At 42.0% G+C, this 1,381-nt stretch overlaps 1 protein-coding gene across 1 annotated transcript in view; it reads left to right on the top strand.

The window, feature by feature from the left end:
• Positions 1-1,381, top strand: part of cyp20a1 (cytochrome P450, family 20, subfamily A, polypeptide 1) — an 11,015-nt gene that overhangs the window by 7,242 nt on the left and 2,392 nt on the right. Inside the window, exons 7-10 of the mRNA XM_014030809.1 lie at positions 319-431; positions 506-560; positions 640-760; positions 870-981. Coding sequence (XP_013886263.1) covers positions 319-431; positions 506-560; positions 640-760; positions 870-981 — 401 coding nt within the window. The remainder of the gene's footprint in view (positions 1-318; positions 432-505; positions 561-639; positions 761-869; positions 982-1,381) is intronic.

Raw genomic sequence — 1,381 nt, 5'->3', positions numbered from 1 at the left:
GGATATAGCTCGCTAGCAGCCTCGCACCGAGGACCTATCCACGTCATCATTTACCCAGAATGCTTTGTGTGTAAATAAAATGGCCCCGTCTGTGTTAAAATATATTTTTAAAAATTTACAAAACTAAACAGCCTACAGTATTTTTACAGTCTTTATTTTACAGTTAAAATAAATGTTTATCAAATAAAGTCTAATGTTACAACTAATCAGGGATCCCTTCAAAGGACACCCTACAAGTTCATTTAAGGTTTGAATATATGTTTACAACCATCATGTTTCGGGGCTGTTTGGCATGTCTGACAGTCTGTCTTTGCTCAGCTCTGTCAGAGATGGAGTCCATGCTGCTGTCTGTGTTGAAGGATAGGAAAGCCCAGAGGAAACAGGCGGTGTTTGTCGACACGCTCCTTCAGTCCAGTCTCACAGAGCAACAGGTGACGTCTCAGAATCTAAAAACCTTCAGTAGTGAGAGGAACTGAACTGAACTGAATGTTCCTATTGGTTTCAGATCAAGGAGGACTGCATGGTTTTTACTTTGGCTGGATGTGTTATCACAGCTAACTGTAGGTGACCTGCAACCAAACTCAACAATAAAACCCATCTTATTTTCTGTATTTAATTTAAACAGTCTTGTTTTGTCAGTGTGCATCTGGGCACTTCACTTCCTGTCCACCTCAGAGGAAGTCCAAGACAAGTTGTACCAGGAGCTGGAGGATGTTTTGGGTTCTGATCCAGTTTCCCTGGACAAGATTCCTCAACTCAGGTGAGACCCAGAAACCTTGACACGGCTAAAACGAGCCCATCCTTCACATTTAGGCCCACCCAGAAACCATCAGTATTCTCAGCCGGATCACATCTGTGTCTTTGGATAGATACTGCCAGCAGGTTCTCAACGAGACCGTCCGGACTGCTAAGCTGACCCCTGTTGCTGCTCGGCTCCAGGAAGTGGAGGGCAAAGTGGATCAACATGTCATCCCCAAAGAGGTATCAGATATCTTGCTGCTCGAGGCTCGCAGCCCCTGGCAAATAGCTGCACATTTTTCACGACTGAATTTAACAACAAATTCATAAAAGTGCACAAGGTTGTGTTTCATGTGCAACCCCAAATCTAAAGGAGTTGTGATGTTGTGTTAAAATTTAAATAAAGGCAGATTGCAATGATTTTCATATCTCATATTGTAATCACAGTACTTATATTTATAAAGCGACGCCCTATTTTTTAACTTAAAAACATAAAAGCCTGATCCTCATGTTTAATGTTGCCTTTAATTTCATATAGATTTTTCAGTCTTTGCCCTGTGGTGGAAAACAGATTGTTTTGGGTGGATTTGTGTGTGTGTGTGTGTGTGTGTGTGTGTGTGTGTGTGTGTGTGTGTGTGTGTGT

This window comes from Austrofundulus limnaeus, unplaced genomic scaffold (assembly GCF_001266775.1).
Source record: "Austrofundulus limnaeus strain Quisiro unplaced genomic scaffold, Austrofundulus_limnaeus-1.0 Scaffold1120, whole genome shotgun sequence".
NCBI lineage: Eukaryota > Metazoa > Chordata > Actinopteri > Cyprinodontiformes > Rivulidae > Austrofundulus > Austrofundulus limnaeus.
This window is presented reverse-complemented; position numbering and strand designations above follow the sequence as displayed.